We start from the raw sequence: 16,789 nt of genomic DNA on the forward strand, positions 1-16,789 counted from the left end.
GCCACAAAGTAAAAACGGCTATATCGTAAAAAATCATGAAAGCACAAATGTGATTTTTGCTCTCGATATAAGGGTAGTGTTAGGAATAAGATTAGCAGTGTGGTTAATGTTAGGTTTAAAATAAGATTTTAAGAAGATAAATTATAGAAATGGGCGGGGTTTAGCCGTAATTATGACTTTGTGTCTGTGGTAACTAGGGAAGACCTTGAAAAAACTATCCATACTTCCTGCAACATATCCTGTACAGCCTGAACTCGGATTCTTGCTAGGGAATAAGGACCAAAACAAAGCCAGATGAAAATAAGGCCGTGCATAGAATATCATGTTTAGATTTATGTTAGCTAGACTATAAGACAATAGTAATTGCATAACCCACAGAGTTTCAACGCGTCGAAACCAACACGCTCTGCACACATTGATTATATTGCTGTTTTTGGCCAAGGTGGGGAATACAAAGGCAAAATAGTTTACACCAAATCAAGATTTGAATGCATCCATTTTACCTGGAATACGCCGACCCCAACCAACTTCGTAATTGAAATTTGTATTTTTGAAGAGAACGTCAAACTGAAGTATTTCATGGATTATCTGGTATGGTATTTTCCTTTGCTTTTCATGCTGCCATGTGTGGCTTTAGTTTACCTTAATTTCAGACAATTAGCCAATTTTGGTGTTTTTATAATTGATTAATTGAACACCGTATAAAGGATTTTGGGGTCAGTCTATCGATCTGATCTGCTTGGAGGAGCACTAGTTTATTGACCATTTTACACCAACAAAAATTGCAACCATTAAAGCTGGGCCAACAAACAATCTTGGACTGCCTGTAGTTTTAGCCATAATAGGCTAGTAGCCTAGTCAGAAAGTCGGTAGCCTAGTCATAATGGCTATTAGGCCAGCTGTTTAAAGCTTGATTTCATTCTAATATTTTTTTTATCACATTATATGGCCTTCATCCAATGTATGTATGTATGTATGTATGTATGTATGTATGTATGTATGTATGTACACTACCGTTCATAAGTTTGGTGTCACTTAGAAATGTTCTTGTTTTTGAAAGAAAAACACTTTTTTTGTCCATTAAAATGATCAGAAGTACAGTGTAGACGTTGTTAATGTTGTAAATGACTATTGTAGCTGGAAACTGCAATTTTTATGTAATATATACATAGGCGTACAGAGGACCATTATCAGCAACCATCACTCCTGTGTTCCAATGGCACGTTGTGTTCGCTAACCCAAGTTTATCATTTTAAAAGGCTACTTGATCATTAGAATACGTTTTGCAATTATCTTAGCACAGCTGAAAACTGTTGTTCTGATTTAAAGAAGCAATAAAACTTGCCTTTAGACTAGTTGAGAATCTGGAGCATCAGCATTTGTGGGTTCAATTACAGGCTCAAAATGGCCAAAAACCTTTATTCAGAAACTCGTCAGTCTATTCTTGTTCTGAGAAATGAAGGCTATTCCATGGAAGAAATTGCCAAGAAACTGAAGCTCTGGTACAACGCTGTGTACTACTCTCTTCACAGAACAGCGCAAACTATCTCTAACCAGAATAGAAAGAGGAGTGGGAGGCCCCGGTGCACAACTGAGCAAGAGGACAGGTACATTAGTGTCTAGTTTGAGAAACAGACGCCTCACAAGTCCTCAACTGGCAGCTTCATTAAATAGTACCCGCAAAACACCAGTCTCAATGTCAACAGTGAAGAATAGGCAACTCTGGGATGCTGGCCTTCTAGGCAGAGTTCCTCTGTCCACTGTCTGTTCTCTTGCCCATCTTAATTTTTTATTTTTATTGGCCAGTCTGAGATATGGCTTTTTCTTTTCAACTCTGCCTAGAAGGCCAGCATCCCGGAGTTGCCTCTTCACTGTTGACGTTGTGTGAGGCGTATTTTTCTCAAAATAGACACTCTAATGTACTTGTCGTCTTGCTCAGTTGTGCACCGGGGCCTCCCACTCCTCTTTCTATTCTGGTTTCCCTGTGCTTAGCTCCATTCTGTTTCTTTTTTATCCTAAAAAACTCCCCAGTCCTTAACGATTACAAGAATACCCATAACATGATGCAGTCATTACTAGGCTTGACAATATGGAGAGTGGTACTCAATAATGGGTTGTATTGGATTTGCGACAAACAAAACACTTTCTATTCAGGACCGAAGCTTAATTGCTTTGCCACATTTTTTGTAGTATTGCTTTAGTGCCTTGTTGCAAACAGGATGTTGTACAATTTTTTAAAACATTTATATTCAATGTCAGCTTTTTAATTTTTTCATCTACCTATAGGTGCCTTTCTTTGAGGCATTGTAAAACCTCTCTGGTGTTTGCTGTTGAATCTGTGTTTTAAATTCACTACTTGACTGAGGGACCTTATTATGTGTACAGAGATGAGGTAGTCATTCAAAAATAATGTTAAACACAATTATTGCAACTTAATATGTGAATTGTTAAGCACATTTTTATTCCTGAACTAATGTAGACTTGTCATAACAAAGGGGTTGAGTACTTATTGACTCAATACATTTAAACTTTTATTTTTTTATTTGTAACATTTTTGAAAAACGTAATTCCACTTTGACATTCTGGAGTATTGTGTGTAGGCCAGTGACAAATCTAAACGTAATCCATTTTAAATTCAGGCTGTAACCCAACAAAATGTGGAACAATTCAAGGGGTATGAGGGGGCTGCCTTTACCAGCCTTGTTTGTGTTTAGGGGCTATATGGCTAATGCTTTTGACCTGTCTGCCAGTATGACTGTCTTTTTAGTTTACAGGCATAGCCACGAAGTTCAGTACTCCTGCATGAATGCAGAATCATGCCATTCATTAGCTTGTTGTCCCTTGAACTGTAAAGGTCCTTGTGTTTTCTCCCATGGGAAGAGCTGATAAGAAGTTGTCGTAGGATGGAGCTCTTCCTGAAGAACTAACAAGGCTGAAAATAGCACTGCAAATGTTGGCTTCAAACCAACCGAGGGAGAAAGATAATGAGCTTGCAGTAAAATCAAATCCAATAAGCAACAGGTGTGGACTAACAGTCAAATTTTTACTTACGGGCCCTTCCCAACAATGCAGAGAATTTCTTTTTGGGGAGAAATAATAGAAAAGCAAAAAACTAAAGTAATAATAGACACACAATGAGTAACAATAACTTTGCTATATACAAGGTGTAACAGTACCATGTCAATGTGCAGGGGTACCAGGTAATTGAGGTATATATATATATATTTTTTATTGAACCTTTATTTAACTAGGCAAGTCAGTTAAGAACAAATTTTTATTTACAATGACGGCCTACTCCTGCCAAACCCAGACGACGCTGGGCCAATTGTGCGCTGCCCTAAAGGACTCCCAATCATGGCTGGATGTGATACAGCATGGATTCGAACCAGGGACTGTGGTGACGCCTCTTGCACTGAGATGCAGTGCCTTAGGCCGCTGTGTGTGTGTGTGTGTGTGTGTGTGTGTGTGTGTCAAGTTTTCGCTCCTCCCTTTTACTTGATTGATGAATTTAAAGTCAGTGATTAGTAAGGAACTAGGGCTGAGCGATATGTCAAATTAATTTGATTAATCCTGTTTTTTTTTTATATGCGTTTATGTCCGCTTGTTCTCATGTTGTATTTTTGGTCTCGTCTCTTTCGCTCCTTTTGTCCTGTGTGCACCACCCCAATGGGAGTCATTGTCCCAAAGGCGGGAAGGCAGGTGACAAGCTTAGAAAAAAGGGATTGTTTAGGTAGGCCTGACAACTAAACAGAATAGGCATCTTAGGTGTTCTCCTTTCTCATTTGATTGTGTAACTTGCAGGGCCATTGGCAGAAGCCCTTCTCTTATTACTGTTACAGATGAGGAGGTTTTGTCTTTGGTGTTGTGGTATTGGCAATTCCACGTTCACTTAAAATGTATGCCAAACAAAAAACATTGATTTCACAGTTTAACAAACCATACAGCTCTATGCACAAGGACTACTTTTAACAATTTCACACTAAGCATTTTACAAGAACACATTTACTGGAAGAACTGTTCAGATGCAAACAGAATTTTGGTAAAATGTCCCTCATTTTTTTTTAAAAATGTGTCCACGTTTTCCAAAAACTCTGTTAAAAATCTGAAACGAATTAAGATTCAGCGATGTCTGCAGAAAGAATGGGGTGTCAGCTATGACATGACACTGACAAAATGTATTTAGATTATTGAACTACAGTAAGTGTACTGGATTTACACCCTGTAACGCCTGATCTGTACAACACAGAAATGCATAATTATGGTTATGGTGATGAATCCTAAATAGGTACACAAATGTATAAATATGCAATATCCACCTTTGCATATTTGAGGTATTATTCTACACGCTGGCTATTATTTGCCCCCAAGCAAGACCACATTTGGTTGCTCCGGAACAAATCTGAACCAATCATAGACATCTGTTTCACAACTTTGGACATCAAAGCACAGCTAAGTAGAGTACAGCACATAACAGTAAAGTTGAGTTCAGTAGAGTATACTAGAGTACACTACAGTAGAGTAGGGCTGGGCGATATGGCCTAAAACTCATATCTGAGTTTTTCCTAGCCACCGTGCTTCTACACCTGCATTACTTGCTGTTTGGGGGTTTAGGTTGGGTTTCTGTACAGCACTTTGAGATATCAGCTGATGTAAGAAGGACTATATAAATAAATAAATGATTTGATATCTCAATTTTTTTTCCTAACCTTTGGGCGATTGAGATATATCTCGATTAAAACAAATTAGAATTATCTAAATAAACTTTGTACAATTTAAAAGTCAAATATACTGCATTTTAAACAGCAATAATCGAATGAATTCAGAGTTTGAAATTATACCTAGGCAGAAATATATGCCTTCCACAACCATAAGACTAAAATGCTACTAGCGAAACTTGGTACCGTAATGTGCGCGCAACAAACTGAGCGTTAATTTTCCGGAATGGTGCATCCGTTTTATTATTGTCTGTTATGATTGAAATTTGAGGAGTTGAAGCATATACAAGGTATGGTTCGAAAGGTTAACTTCTCCTCTATTACAGTAAAATAATGTCTCCGTGTTTCGGTGTCTATATTTGGTGTCCAAATTGCGTGTTGAAACTGTTTGTCAGAGAGGAAGACGTGATCTCTCATCTTTGTTGTTGCGAGTGGTAGAGGGAGGGGCTTGGGAGAAAGAGGCGAAGCGAGAAGATTCACTCTCCCAAAAATGGGTCCAACATTTTTTCCAAGATTAGCCCTATGCTCTTATTTTGAACCAAAGCTTGTCGCCTGCCTTCCCGCCTTTGGGACAACGACTCCCATTGTTAGGGTGGAGACATGAGAATCTCGTCATTATATACACATCTCTGGTGTAAATGGGAAGGTGCCCAACACAGAAGGAGCAGACGAGACCAAAAAGACGACATGAGAACAAGTGGAAATGAACGCTCATAAAAACGAAATGTACAACAAAAAAAACTCGATTCTGCGATACAGGCATTTGGAATATCGCACAAGAACATACATAGGAATTAATCAGCTTCATTCAAAATATCGCTCAGCCCAACAGTAGAGTTCAGTGCAGTAGAATATAGTTCAGTACTCTACTCTGTGTATAGTACTGTACAGAACTATACTTACCTACTTTTCTCTACTGCACTCTACTGTGTTCTACTGTGCTGTACTGTATAGTATTGTGCTGTCCAAATTTATGAACCCAACTGGTTTGTAACTACTTTAATTTCCCATTGTAGCCAACGATTTTTGGTAACGGAATTTCGAGTTGTAATCCCTTAAGAATTGATCAACAAAATTGATATCAGTAAAAACACTAACTGATAAGTCTACTTTTTCTTGTTACTTCTGTGAACTTTCCTTATCCTCCTTCCTTATGATGCGAGAAATGAGAAAATATCTTAAAGATACAGTGACTTTTTCCACATTTTGGGGTTAAAATGGATTGAATTGTAAAATTGTTTTGTCAAGAATTGTACACAAAATGCTCTAATGTCAAAGTGGAAGGAAAAATGCAATAAAAAAATTGTAACTAATGAAAAATAATACCCTACTATGTTTTGATGAGATAAGTACCCCCGCCCCCACCTTAGCTACATTCCCTTTTCTTTTTATCCTGGAAATTCCCCAAGCATACAGAGGAGTTGGCAAGACGGCACACACAGATCTGGGATCAGGATAGTGATATTACTGTGCATGGAGAGGAACTGAACCCCACTCGACTGGATCACAGGCAATAAACAGTTAAATTAAAGATTAGCTACTCACTCTCCAGTCCACTCTCTACTTAACCTCAAGGATTACAATTTTCCATAGAATTTGTTACGGAAAAACATTATTGGAGCCCTGCAGTGCATCACAGCTGTTTTGATGGAAGAAAAAAACATCCACGGGAGATTTTCAGCTTACATGGAATGGGTGGACCCGTTGCCCTTAACGGTTGGCACGGAGACGAGTGTTTTTTTTAAACTGCCAGTTGTGTTTTTTCAGAGAGCTTGGCTTCCTCCACTGTGTGAGGTGGAGTAGAGGGTGGGCGCTTCTTTTATCGTTATTATGTTTTTCACATTTTACAACTTCTGTCTTTTCCCATCACTACAGTCCTTTCAATTGTTGTATTATGGACACGGATTCATTTCTGGATTTGGCCTGACATTGTCAAATTCATTTTTTTTGAATAGCACGAAGTTATCTGCCCTTACCTCACAGAAGGAACAGGTCACCTCCATGAAAGATGCTGTTGATTCGTGTCAAGGAATCTATATAGTGCACTACTTTTGTCTAGAGTCCTATGAGCCCTGGTCAAAAGTAGCGCACTTTATAGGGAATGCATGCTATTTGGGATGCAGCCCCACCTGTTTAACGCAGATGATCAGATGGTGACCTTTGATCACTGAAGAGATTTTAATGTCCACAATGCCTGCATGACTGAGCAGGGCAATAGGACGAAATATCCACACAGTTCAGTTGACGTCATGGCCGCACTTCATGCTTGCAGCCAGCCTAGTTTTGTTACCCGGATCTTGGGAAAGATCAGCGATATCACAAAGGCTGCGTTCACACCAGCAGCGCAATACTGATCTTTTTCCCCCACTAATTGGTCTTTTGACCAGTTACCTCAGATCTTTTCACAGCAGATCTTTTTCTGAACTGATTGGTCTAAAGACCAATCACAGCCTAGATCAGAGTCATATGGGCGATTTCCACGCCAGCGTAAGCTATTCTCACGTTGTAACTTCATTGGGAGGCAGGATGTTGTATCACAAATCATTTTATATTGTCCTTAGCAATATGTCAGAAAATAAGCAATATCAAAAAGGGTACTTTTGAGCTTTTAATAATAATATATTTCATCTTAAATAAATGAATGTGAGAAGTTATATTTCAGAATCTGAACGTAGTCCTTATTTTAAAGCATGCTATAAGAAGTATAACGACACCAAGATGTCGTCTGTACCATGTAGCATTCACAGATCATAGAATTTTTAGCTTACGCTGGCGGGGAATCGCCCATATAGCCTATTTAGATGTCATTTAGATTACATTTATGTAGGCTATTATCTGAATATACTGTATGGGTCTGGTAGTGCTAGCATGTGGGGAATTAGTCACCCTGTATCATCATTATTATCCTCATTATTATATAAAAATACGTCTGTGTACAGAAGGCTACATTATCTCGAGCTGCCTACTCAGAGGATAAACTAGGCCTACATCCTCTTACGGAAGTGAGGTCATTTTGGATCTAGAAGTCTTAGTTTCAACTCTCTTTCTTTGGATGGGATTTAGAACCACAGGTGAACACAGTTCAGTTCTAGAGTCTCAAACATTCCACACTCTCTCTCTCTTTCCTCTCAATGATTTTTCTAGGCGCATACATACCTATTACAAAAATAAGTAACTTTCTTGACTAGTGAATTTTGACTCAAGTATCTGTACTTTTTATGTCTTGTTTTTCATAAGTCAGTCTTAGTAAGATATCCTTATAATAATGAAGCTTGGGCTTTTCAAGTGCCTCTGCCTCCTTTCATCCAACAGTTTAGCTTGCAGTCCAAGAGTCCCCGAAGAACTCTGAGAAATTGGTTATTGGTGAGAGGTGTGGAAACCAGTTTGTAAAACATTACCAAGACAGGAGTGAAAGACTAGCCTATTGGTTCACATTCGTATGGGAAGGTTTTTGAGGATAGTAGTGTGACACAGACTGTGAGAGAACAGACGGTAAACAGAGGTACCTTTCCAGATCTGCTTCGAATAAACTCTTCTGCAGGGCCTTACAGACTTTACCAGCTCACTGTAGCTCAGTGGAATCAGGGTTTGGAAGGACAGTGGATGGTAGATGTTTTTCGCATGTTGACTGTATTATAAGGATTTTTTTTTTTAAACTGGACATGTTGACTGTATTATGAAGACCTGTTAATCTTCAAACTGGATATTGAGTTGACGGGACCAGTTATCTGTAATCCGCTAGTCTAACCTTTTGTAGATCAGACATAGCCTAGCAGCCATATGCCTTGTATAGTTTGCTGAATCACCAGTGTCATAACTGTGGTTTGATCGAAATTAGTGTGAACAGATTTCCTGTCTCTCTCTCTCTCTCCTCTCTCTCTCTCTCTCTCTAGCCTCTACTTCCCAGATGAAGTTGCTGAGAGCTGGCGATGGGCTTCGTTGGATCATAACTCTTGACTAGAGTCCTGTCGCTTTCCCCCTGCTGCTGCTCTGTCTCACTCTGTTCTGTCTTCCTCTCTGACTGTGTCCTCTGTTGCTGTCAGTGACTCGTTAGTTGTTGAGGAAAGCACTTGCCTTTAGCCGTGGACAATGTCTGAGTGCATGCATCTCACCCTATGCATTTGCAGGATTGGCGCCTATACGGTAAGGACAATAGCATCTGTCTTTAGCATAATAGCTTTGAGTGCATCTTCCCTCGTCTCTTCTGTCCTGTCTGTTGTTACGTTGGTGATAAGTCTCATGTCAGTTGATAAGATTGTGTGATCTTCAAGACCCCTCATGAAATGTATATGAACTATTTCCTTCTGCTCCACCCTTGGAATGTGCGTTGATTGTATACTTGGCCTATTTTGTGCTTGTACTGTAGCTTGAGAGATCAGCTAGTGCAGTGGGCTGTGGGCAGAGACCCACCTCTGCTCCAAGGCCTCCTCTCACTCTCTAGGCAGGATTCCAGAAGAGAACTCTGATCAGGCATGTCCAGTCATGCTTACCTTCAGGAATGCTCTGCTCAGGTCTGTCTGGCACAGAGTGATCAGCTGGAATCCACCTGATCTCTGACATTCCAGCTGTGCTGGGAAAGAATCTTTTGATCTCAGAAGTCGGGTGGCAATGCTTCCCCTGCTGCTGAACTGAAGTACATCAGATTTGTGTTAAAGGAGCTAGAGTATTATGAGTGTGGTAGTTTACTGGGCTTGTCTGTTTATGTTCAGTATGAGGTTGCAGTATAAAATTAAATCCAACCAGTGCCAGAGTGTGGAAATGTCTTAGCTTGTTATGCTTGGACTGGAGTCAGTTGTTATCACGTGTGTTTTATCAGATGTTCCTTGGTCAGTTGACCTTTTGAAAGATGATGACCTATCAGCAAGCCATCCGATGGGAAAAAAAATGTATTACGCTGTTATTACAGTACACTGCGCTGCTTCGTTTAACACTTTTCAGCAGTTGTGTTTGAGTGGTTTTGAGCGATTTTTGGGGCTCTGGTTAGGCCTAGGCCGTGTGATAATAGGTAGGTTTGGTTGAGTGGCCAGAGCTCGTGGCTGTGGGTGTTAATGTCTGTCATTAGAGCTCACTGGTCTTTAGTGGAAGTGGTAATTGTGTTTTAAAATCGCTTTTATCTGCCTGATCTCTCCCTAAAGGGGGAAACGGGGTAACCGGAACCTTGTTCTAGAAGTCACAGATATCATCATTATTCAACAGCCTCGGGGAACTGTGCTCAATGAACTGGAAAAAACCAGACACATTAGGCTACTCAAAGACGTGTCACATACAGTAGGCAACTAGGCCTGTTATTATTATTATTATTATTTGACCCTGCTGGTCATCTATGAACATTTGAACAGCTTGACCATGTTCTGTTATGATCTCCACCTGGCACAGCCAGAAGGGGACTGGGTACCCCCTCATAGCCTGGTTCCTCTCTAGGTTTCTTCCTAAGTTCCGGCCTTTCTAGGGAGTTTTTCCTAGCCACCGTGCTTCTACACCTGCATTGCTCGCTGTTTGGGGTTTTAGGCTGGGTTTCTGTACAGCACTTTGTGACATCAGCTGATGTAAGAAGGGCTTTATAAATACATTTGATTGATTGATTGATTGATGTAAGAACATCTCAAGTTTCCTACAACAGGGAATTTGTAAAGGCCTAAAAGCTGTCAGTTCAAGCTTGAATGGTGAAACTTAGGCCTACTGTGATTCTGAAATATTTATGTGGTCTCAAATCCCAACCCCTGTTATGTGTTGGTATACAGTTGATGGGTCATAGAGTGGAGTGGAGAAAGGTGATGTCTGGACTCTGGAGGGAGGGGGATGCTGAATATAGGCTACTGGGCTCCACCCTGCTCACTGCACTTCCTCACTTTGATAAAGCAGGATGTGGCAGGCCGGCCGGCCTGTCGGTCGTTCCACCCCACCAAGGGGAATATCCCACGGTTCAGATATTCAGCTTAGATTGACCCTGCCGTTATGCGGCCAAGGCAACCACCCCTATGGCCTTCTGGGAAATGAGGGCCTTAACAAGCCCAAACAGGAAGCTATTGGAGAAAAACATCCACTGAATGGGCTGTTTGAGTTAGGGGAAACAAAGATTGACGTCTGCTTTGTGCTTCTCACGGGTCTGGAACATTAACCCATAGGCCACGGTGGAGGCAGCCTTGTTTGCCAGATGTGAGACAGGGTGGCTGTGGGAAGAGACTTGGGTGGAGGAGGTAGTCTGGCCAGTCAGTTACCCAACATACTGACTGGCCATTCTACACTTAATCAAAGGTTTATCCAACCCCTCTCGTCAACAGATTCTGATTTACTCAGCTGATGATTTACAGATTTAGCTCATGATTTACCCTCTCAACAGCTTTTTCTGTTTTGGTCAGAATTTGAGTTACGATCATGCACTGTGTGTAGAAAACAGTAAGGACACCTGCTCTTTTCCATGACAGACTGACCAGGTGAAAGCTATGATCTCTTATTGATGCCACTTGTTAATTCCACTTCAATCAGTGTAGATTAAGGGGAGAAGGCAGGTTCAGAAGGATTTTTAAGCTGTGAGACAATTGAGACATGGATTGTGTATGTGTACCATTCAGAGGGTGAATTGACAAGACATTATATTGAAGTGCCTTTGGACGGGGTATAGTAGTAGGTGCCAGGTGCACCGGTTTGTGTCAAGAACTGCAACGCTGCAGCGTTTTTCACACTCAACAGTTTCCCGTTTTCTATCAAGAATGGTCCACCACCCAAAGGACATCCAGCCAACCTGGCACAACTGTGGGAAGCATTGGAGTGCAACTCAATTAGGAAGGTGTCCTTAATGTTTTGTACACTCAGTGTAGATTAGCCAGAGCTCTGAGCCTTAGCAAGACTGTCTGAATGCAGGGCCAGCCAGGGAGAAAAAATGCACTGTAGCGCTGCTTCCCAAATGGGAATAGGCTTCTCACCCTATTCGCTCTAGTCAAAAATAGTGCAATATATATAGGGAATAGGTTGCCATTTGGGATTCACACCAGCTTTCTCTGCCAAACCGAACGGACGGCATGTGCATGATACTGGGCTATAGACAGAAGGGGACCACCTCACAGTTTAGCTCTTAGCAGGGGCTTTGCGGAGTCTGACGCTAGTTGTAAAATCCTGAAATATGAATACAGAAACAAATCCCTCCTGCGCTCTGTTGCATGATGTAGGACTCTACTTCACCACTGAGTGGAGAGAGAGAGTACGTACTGGAGAGGACTAATGTGGGCTAATGTCCTCATGTACACTTCTCCATGTCTATTGGATGATATGGCATCTATACTGTACAGATTTCCTTATTTCCTTGGGGTAGGGTATCTCAAAGACATAATCTCTTTCAGAATTGTCGTGTGAAAAAAAAAAAAGGTATCCACTTCTTTCTCGTAAAGATGCGTCTATAGGTCAGCATTGATGATATGTCCATTCACAGAAGACATGGGTTTAAAGACCAAATATAGTTTGAAGTGATTTAAACATCTCTGCTATGGGTTTGTGTGCTGTTAATGTGTATTTCTGTAGCCTTTTGATTGTTTTCAAGTCCAATTCTGCACTTCCTCAGTTCAGTTGAGTCCCAGTCTTTTCAACCTCCAATTCAAAGTCCCTTTCCTGTTTCCTGTTGTTCCCCCGGTCCTGTCCAGTTGTCAAACTGTCCGGATTCTCTGGCCTTGGCCTGGCACTGCACACGGTTACCATGGTGACCAGAATATGAAAACTCACTTCACGCAGCGGGCAACTTCCTGTTGTGATTCTATACCTGTGGTTTTGCATTAGGTCTAGCCTTGTGGTCCAGCCTGTTTGTGCTTTAGTGGCTAGCCAACGCCTCTTTGTTCGTTCATTGCAGTCTATGGTTCATTGTTGTTTGGCATGACAATCATCATGATGTATCATAAATGGCTATATGCTACAGCAAATAGCCAATAGTGTGGAACCAGGCTAGTTTTGCATTAGCGATGTTCTTCCCCCATGTGCAATACAGGATGTTTGTTCAGTTTGAAGAATGTAGTGTGTTTGTAACCAGGTTTCCATCCAACCCGTTTATGCAAGTAAAGTACATGTCGGATAAAAAAAAAATGTCACGACAGGCATGATGGAAACAGCAAATTTGTCGGTAAACCTTCAAAATGTCTAAAAATGCTAGAAGGTCTGATCTTTTTGTGTCTGCAATATTAATTATGTGAGAATTGGCAGTGGAAACGATATGTCGTGTGGACCTCCCACTACGCATCAGGAAAGCATGCAGTTTATTAGGCTACAGATTAAATAGATTATGATGAAAATGCAAGGGGATGAGCTTGATGCTCCTTTCCAATAAATATTGAGTCTTATTCTGGTGGCGTAATGATCAATGCCTGGCTGCCGTTTGACAAATCAAAAAAAGTATTGCTATTATGACCATAATAATCCTGTAGGCTATACCCGCGCTGTATCTGCGAGTTGTTGGGTAGAGTGCAGGTGCTAACACCAGAGTGGGCACATTCGCTATATAACGCAAACATTTTTGTGACAAAACCATCAGTAGAGTTGAAAATACGATGAAAACTCATTTAACTTGTATTTTTTATTCGGTAAATGGGAATTTGAACGCAAAAGTTATTTTTAGGGGCACTATGTCATCACGCATTCGCAACAAGTCAATTTTTTTCAATATTCACATGAAAATCTGTCGCCAATTGGATGGAAACCTAGCTGTTGATGATGAGGCAAACCTGAAACTGCCAGATCTTTGAACTTTTACACTGTCTCTCTGATTTAGGATCCTAAGCATTTACGTGTAAAAAAAAACCCGTGAGCACTAAGATGTGAAGTTCATAGGAGCATGTAAAATTCGGTATTGAATGAAAGGTAGGAGTCTATTTTTGAGAAATTAAGGCATACAGTGCTTTCAGAAAGTATTCACACCTCTTGACTTTTTTTACAAAATGGGATGAAAATGTATTTATTTGTCTTTTTTTTTATCAAAGATCTACACAAAATACTCTGTCAAACATTTAAACTTAATTAGGTAAGTATTCATCCCCCTGAGATAATACATGTTAGAATCACCTTTTGGCAGTGATTACAGCTGAGTCTTTCTGGGTAGGTCTCTAAGAGCTTTCCACACCTGTAACATTTTCTCATTTATTATTTTCAAAGTTCTTCAAGTTCTGTCAAATTGGTTGCCCATCATTCCTTGACAACCATTTTCAGGTCTTGCCATAGGTATTTAAGCAGATTAGTCAAAACTGTAACTCGTCCACTCCGGAACATTCACTGTCTTCTTGGTAAGCGACTCCAGTGTAGATTTGGCCTTGTGTTTTAGGTTATTGTCCTGCTGAAAAGTGAGTTCATCTCCCAGTGGCTGGTGGAAAGCAGATTGAACCATGTTTTACTCTGGAATTTAGCCCGTGCTTCGCTCCACTCCGTTTATTTTTTATCCTGGAAAAACTCCCTAGTCCTTAACAATTACAAGCATACCCATAACATGGTGCTGTCAATTAGGTTAGTATTGTGGAGTAGCTACAATGTTTTTGATCCGTCCTGAGTTTTCTCCTATCGTAGACATTAAACACTGTAACTGTTTTATAGTCAACATTGGCCTCATGGTGAATTCCCTGAGTGTTTTCCTTCCTCTCCGGCAATTGAGTTAGTCTGCTTTTTAAAGTGTTTCACCCATACAGTTAAACATCTGGCTCCTTGTTCCATCTGTGGCAAGTACGGTTACAACACACATTGCTATTGTCAAACAATGTCTATTGATAACACATGACAATGTTGAATCTTGTTTCTTGGTTTTGTATAGTTCTGTAGCTAATGAGTTTATGACTGTGCATTCACATGGGAAAGCTACAGAAGCCTGTCCTACCTGTTCTCTGCTGGGTTTTTTAAATACATTTTTTATTTAACTAGGTTTGTATAGCTACAATTCAAGTAATTGTCCTTAAAACCGGTTTATTTTTTTTATAGTTGGACTTAAAAGACTGTAAAAATCCCAGCAAATCAGCTACAAGTGATTTAATTGAGTAAATCTGTTCCAAAGTATTCCCACGCATAATAGATGTTATCATATACAAATGTAAACAAGGTTTGAAATGATTTTGTTTTAGTCAAATAGTATAACTGTTTGGGCTTCTTGCAGGCCAATTTGCAGTCTACAAATTATTTGTAATTATGTTCTGGCCCCCAGACCATCTGCTCAAGAAAAAGTGTACAGTGCCTATAGAAAGTCTACACCCTTTTCAACTTTTTTTTCACATTTTGCTGTCTGAAAATTTAATCTAAAAAGGGATTAAATTAGATCTACACAACCTACTCCACATTTTCTTTCGAAGTGAAAGAAAGTTATTGAACGTACTTGGTGGAAGCACCTTTGGCAGCCATTAAAGCTGTGAATCATGTTGAATAAAACTCTATCAACTTTGCACAACTCACTTCTGTCATCATGAAGTGCTTTCCAAGGCTAGTCAAAGACCACATCACCTCCCTCACAGACACACTCAACCTGCTCCAATTCGTCTACCGCTCGACAAATCCACGGACAACGCAGTCGCTATTGCACTGTACACTGCTCTTACCCACCCGGACAAGGAATGCATATGTGAGGATGCTGTTCATTGACTACAGCTTGGCCTTCAATACCATAGTGCCCTTTAAACTCACAACAAAGCTCACGGCCTTGGTTTAATTTCACAAGCCCTGAAATCATTCGATTATTGTTGACTGTTTGAAATGCAGTGTATTTTACCTTTAACCTCTACGGGATCGGTGTCGCCCCCCGCGGGACAGTTGAGCTAACGTAGGCTAATGTGATTAGCATGAGGTTGTAAATAACAAGAACATTTCCCAGGACATAGACATATCTGATATGGGCAGAAAGCTTACATTCTTGTTAATCTAACTGCACTGTCCAATTTACAGTAGCTATTACAGTGAAATAATACCATGCTATTGATTGAGGAGAGTGCACAATTATGAACTTGAAAATGTATTAATAAACCAATTAGGCACATTTGGGCAGTCTTGATACAACATTTTGAACAGATATGCAATGGTTCATTGGATAAGTCTAAAACTTTGCACATACACTGCTGTCATCTAGTGGCCAAAATCTAAATTGTGCATGGGCTGGAATAATACATTATGGCCTTTCTCTAGCATTTCAAAGATCAGATCTAATGTGTTATATTCTCCTACATTAATTTCACATTTCCATAAACTTCAAAGTGTTTCCTTTCAAATGGTATCAAGAGTATGCATATCCTTGCTTTAGGTCCTAAGCTACAGACAGTTAGATTTGGGTATGTCATTTGTAGGCTATTTTTTTTTTTAAGTGTCCGATCCTTAGGGGATTTTTTTGTTGTTTATTTATATATATATATTGTCCATACATTTGGAAAAAATTGAGATATGAGTTTTAGGCCATATCACCCAGCGACTGAACTTCTCCCTATGCAACTGGGTCCTGAACTTCCTGACCGGCCGTCTTCAGGTGGTAAAGGTAGGCAACATTACCTCCTCCACACTGATCCGAAACATGTGGGCCCCACAAGGGTGCATCCTAGGGCTGTTACGGTGTTCGTATTACTGCCACACCGGCGGTCACGAGTCATGATGGCAGTCAAATTCCACGTGACCGTTTAGTCACGTAATTAGGCTTCTCCAAACTCTGATGCTGCTGATGGTCATTAGTAGTCTACCGAACTGGCTAACTGCCTGGTACTCAGCACTATATTGTCCCTCTAATCACTCTGACTTTTCTTGCTTTGTCTAACAACACTCATGAATCTAGCAAATAAGTTGTGTGGGTCAGAGTGCAGTTTTTCTTTAGTTTAATAGAAACACTTTGTTGTTGCCTATCAACTTGACTCGGAGGGAGAACTTCTTCATAGCTCGACAAATTCCCATGATTTGTGAATCTGTTTAGAACCGAACAGCTAGCGCTAAGATTTCTAATGCTTCCCGTCTGGACGACCTGGAATGATAAAGAGTCGATTTCTAATGCTCACTGGCTTCGTCCTCAACTGGCCAGTTTTCCTGTCTGTAAAGAGAATGGTGAGCTGTATGCCTCTGATTGGATAGAGAAAATTTAGGAATAAAAAGGT

The 16,789-nt window shown here is 40.4% G+C and overlaps 1 protein-coding gene across 4 annotated transcripts in view; it reads left to right on the top strand.

Moving 5' to 3' along the window:
• Window positions 1-228: 228 nt before the first annotated feature.
• Window positions 229-16,789, top strand: part of LOC100380425 (ADP-ribosylation factor-like 15) — a 64,013-nt gene continuing 47,452 nt past the window's right edge. The window contains exons 1-2 of one of the 4 annotated variants that reach the window (XM_014124614.3): window positions 229-591; window positions 8,609-8,858. In XM_014124614.3, the coding sequence (XP_013980089.1) occupies window positions 8,805-8,858 (54 nt within the window). In that variant the 5' untranslated portion in view covers window positions 229-591; window positions 8,609-8,804. 4 annotated transcript variants of the gene reach the window in all.

Source organism: Salmo salar, chromosome 01, assembly GCF_965601325.2.
Source record: "Salmo salar chromosome 01, fSalSal1, whole genome shotgun sequence".
Taxonomy (NCBI): domain Eukaryota; kingdom Metazoa; phylum Chordata; class Actinopteri; order Salmoniformes; family Salmonidae; genus Salmo; species Salmo salar.